The 4,757-nt window shown below is 38.4% G+C and overlaps 1 protein-coding gene across 1 annotated transcript in view; it reads right to left on the reverse strand.

Moving 5' to 3' along the window:
* Positions 1–1,765: 1,765 nt before the first annotated feature.
* Positions 1,766–4,757, reverse strand: part of LOC106466892 (sodium/calcium exchanger 3-like) — a 55,867-nt gene continuing 52,875 nt past the window's right edge. Inside the window, exon 3 of the mRNA XM_013927198.1 lies at positions 1,766–3,876. Within this exon, the coding sequence (XP_013782652.1) occupies positions 1,766–3,505 (1,740 nt within the window). The 5' untranslated portion in view covers positions 3,506–3,876. The remainder of the gene's footprint in view (positions 3,877–4,757) is intronic.

Raw genomic sequence — 4,757 nt, forward strand, 5'->3', positions numbered from 1 at the left:
ACTAGTGAGTAAATGATATAATGCTTTGTGTTATGAAGAAAACACAAGAAAGCTACAAAATCTCTCTTATCTTTACTGTCGAGAGTGTAAAACCTGGCAGCCCCCAACCTCACCCCCACCTTCACTATTTCTATATTATTAGGGGAAATGCAAAAAAAAATATATTTTTGGTAAGAACAAGTCCGCAAACAGGACAACAGAGACCTCTGGAGAAATTATAAACAAACCAAAGCAGGTTGACATGACACTACAAATTAACTGTCCACCAGACACAAATGACAGTATTCGCCGCGTGATAATAGCTCGAGAACTCAAATTCCGCTTTGATAGTTTTCGGTATCTCGTTTTTAGCTGAACAGTGATTTGCTCTTTTAGCCAAAGTGGGGTAAAACTACTGCACTACGAAACAAGTCAAACAACTTTCAAAACATAATAATAGTATTTATTAAAAGCCAATTAACTGGGATAAAACTATAGCACTACAGACTCAATAATGTTTATTGAGTTATTGTGACGTAACACTATTACTAATCACACAAATTAAATATGGACATTGTAGATTGTTTTCAAAGAATCTCGAGAAGTTCAATTTCTTAAAAAAAAAAGGAGTATAAAACATTTTCCTTTCTTCTCTAGTAAGGTGGGAGATAATGTCTGAGTGTTTTGTCTGGTATAAAGATGTTATTCATTTCTATACGTTAGTCACATATTTAGGAAGTACAACCCTCCAGAGAACATGACTGTTTTTAATCCTGAATATTTAATAACATTATTATTATAACTACCACAACTTTACTTTAAGGAATATTTGGGCAGCAAAGTAGCAACAAAGACATTATTTATGGAATAACGCTTGGAGTACAACGTTTCGACAAGGTTTTGTCATCAACAGGTACAAGTCGGAACGTTGTACATTTGCTGTTATGTTAAACCTATATTAAAAGTTTTTTCTTTATTACCCATTCAAGCCGTCTCCAACCGTTATTAGTCTCAAAGTGGGTTCTTCGTATCCGAATTATTTATGGAAAGTAGCAAATGGCTGGAGATATTGATTTTTGACAACCGAAACGAGTAAATAATCCGTGGAAGGTGTTCTTCTTTTCACTGATTGAAAATTAATACTGTTGCGTCATCGAGGTCACGTGACTGGTGTGGCGCCCTCTAGCTTCTAGAACTATCCTGTACTTTGGGGAATGCTCTAGTATTTACTAGATATAGGGTAGTCGGGTATATAAAAGAGGGTAATGTAATGTGTGTATAGACAGTGAGTAATTGAACTGCAGTCAGAGAGCACGAGAGACGTTACAGCGTTTGTTTAGCGCGATTGTTGAAGTTGAGTGTATCGGTAAAGTTATATTCGGAAAGAATAAACCAGTTTTTATTAAGTAAGGACTTGTGTAGCTAAAGTTTCGTCGGAAAGAAGTTACGGAAAGTTAATTAACAAACGGAGACCTAACAATACGAATTTAAACGTTAAGAAACCACAGGATTGTTCGTACTATCTAATGTTTGTGACGTCATGTGAAGTTACGTAATCCACCCGTGTTCGTGACGTCATGTTTTATGATGTATTTTTGTTTCTGTTACGTTTAGAGATTCTTCACGTACAATCAAGCAAGTTAAAGTTAATTACAGATAAGTCTTAGGACTGAAATGCTGGAAATTAGTAATTATGATAAAAAGTGACAATGAGTGCAACATGTCATCTATTTTTGTTTTTTTCCTGTTACTTTTGGGTCATAATTATGTACAAAAATGAATTTACTTACGTGGTTTCGTTGTTATCAAAAATAATCTCGCCCTCAGTACTATCGTAGTCAACTCCTCCTTTAGCGCTGCCGTCCAGAGTCCTGAAGGGAACTACCACACGGCCCCTAGCTCCACTGGAACGGCTCACGGGCACATCAATAGTGCCGGAAGATTCGGGAGTTTCATACTGATTTTCACTGAAAGCGAAGATGCCGCTATGATCGTCGTCCAATATCATGACTGTTGCTATTGAAGGTGCTGCCAGATGCAAGGGGGGATGGCGTGCTAATCCCCCGAGTGATCCGTTCATTCCCCCCAATCCACCGTCGGACCCCAAATACCGAGGGTTGCTCAGACGTACATAAAAGTGTTCATCCTCTTCAAAGATATCATCGTCAACAATTGATATGAATATCTGTTTTTGTAACTCCCCGGGGCGGAAAACGATTGTTCCTTCCACCGGTTCGTAATCGGAACCAGCTTCGGCAGTGCCGTCTTCTGTTTGGAAGTCGACGCAAACCGTGGGACTCGGATCCCCCTCTCTCGTAACATTAACTGAGAACTCCCCTACGTTTTCCATCACGGTGTAGTGGCCGGGGTTGAAATAAATACGAACTTTATCTTCTTTGACCATATCCTCTTCGCTGAGCTCCTTCTTTACCTCGGGCTTCTCCAACTTCCTCTTCATAAGGTTACCTCCTCCAGTCAGCTTCCTTGTCGCCTGTATCCGATAAAATGCTCTGCTCTTGGGTCCCTTGTTAAGAATTTCCTCGCGAGCCATCACCTCTATATCCTCCATGTTCCGGTCTGGATGTTTCCGCCGGAGCTCGCGGATAATCTGAATGTATTCTCTTCTGTGCTCCTCAAACTCTCGAATCTCGTCGTTCTCTTCTTCTTCAAACACTTTTAAGCTTCCGTCGGCAATATTGTTGACTTTAGCTGCACTTGCCATCTCTAAGTCCTCTCCTTCCCCTCCAACGATAACCCCCCTCTTATTCATCCTGTACTTTTTGGAAAGGAATTTGTAGATCAGTAGCCTACGGTCAGCAATGTAAGCGGTCAGTACAGTGGCTGGGAAAAAAAGGAAGGTGGTCAATCCCTCCCAAACTTCAATAACACCGTACGATGACCAGGTCAAGATTAAATAAAGCCAGATGTACGCAAAGACGCTCCAGGTCATAGTGACGAAGAAAACCCTCAGATGTTTGATCCGTCTGTTCTCGTTGTTGGGAATCACATAAACACACAAACCTATAATAACGAACATGTTGAAGGCTGCACTGCCCACAATGGTGCCAGGTCCCAACTCCCCTGCTTCGAAATTTTGCCCATAAACTTCAATTATTGAGAGTAATATCTCTGGTGCAGATGACCCAAGAGCCATCAAGGTCAAATTGGAAACAGTTTCGTTCCATATTCTCACGCTAATGGTCTGCTTCTCTCCATTTGGTTTTTTAATCACTACCTCTTTTTCCTTGGAAGTGATCACCTCAATAGATGCCATAAACCTGTCGGCGATGATGGAAACTCCAACAAACATATAACACAAACCGATGAAATAAACAATCCCCCTGGCAATGACATCCCCCGTACTGAGGTTATGATTAGGCAACCATAAAGGAATTATTAAACCTTCTTTACATTTAGTTGTTGAATTATCTGCTTCTGCCGGGGTGGCAAAAATAGCGAAAGAGATGACCACTGTCCAACACGATGTGGTCAACCACTTGGTCCGTTCCTCTATCAAAGACGCCATGATGGTATTGGTAGAAGAAGCATACAAACGAACAATATTGCAGAGCCTCAAAGATCGGTTCACTTTTACTTCGTATAGTTTGTCAACTGCACATTATAGTTATATAGCTAGGAAGTGGAAGATTTCACGATCACTTTATGGGTTGAATCACTCACAAATGGTATTATCAACCGGAACACAAAAATACTGTCGTTATTTCTTGGCGTGATTAGCAAGTAAATATATATCTGAAGCGGAACTGACACTTTAGAGTTCGCGTTCTCTTCATATTCTTATCTCTGGTGGCTTTTGATGGTCATTTACTCTGGACGCAAGAAGACCACTTATAGGAAGCTAATAAACGTTTCGTCGTCAAGACCGTCTTCGTTCACCTGAAACAAATTATGAAAGTTTTATCACAATATTATGGAAAATTCTTGTTTAGATCTTCGTGACATAAAAACATTCCGGACACTATCTATTTTTTAACACATGTGTAATAGAAATTCGCTTTTTATAAGAAATTACAAGCGATATAAAACGCCATCTTGATCTCTAATCTTACCTACTTTACTTAATATTAACAATACACAACGTCCCCTTGATCTCATATATCTCGTACTTTACTTAATATTAACAATACACAACGTCACCTTGATCTCATATATCTCGTACTTTACTTAATACAAACAATACACAACGTCACCTTGATCTCATATATCTCGTACTTTACTTAATATTAACAATACACAACGTCCCCTTGATCTCATATATCTCGTACTTTACTTAATATTAACAGTACACAACGTCACCTTGATCTCATATATTTCGTACTTTACTTAATATAAACAATACACAACGTCCTCTTGAGCTCATATATCTCGTACTTTACTTAATACAAACAATACACAACGTCACCATGATCTCATATATCTCGTACTTTATACAAACAATACACAACGTCATCTTGATCTCATATATCTCGTACTTTACTTAATATTTACAATACACAACGTCCCCTTGATCTCATATATCTCGTACTTTACTTAATATTAACAATACACAACGTCACCATGATATCATATCTCTCGTATTTTATACAAACAATACACAACGTCATCTTGATCTCATATCTATCGTATTTTACATAATACAAACAATACTTTTTATCAATAGTCTCTTACTCCTAAGAAGTCTCTCTTTCTTCAGTGCAAGTTAATTTAACCATACAAATTTACTAATTTACTAGGTTTATAATAATACATACATGGTT

Source organism: Limulus polyphemus, unplaced genomic scaffold (genome assembly GCF_000517525.1).
Source record: "Limulus polyphemus unplaced genomic scaffold, Limulus_polyphemus-2.1.2 Scaffold2413, whole genome shotgun sequence".
Lineage (NCBI taxonomy): Eukaryota > Metazoa > Arthropoda > Merostomata > Xiphosura > Limulidae > Limulus > Limulus polyphemus.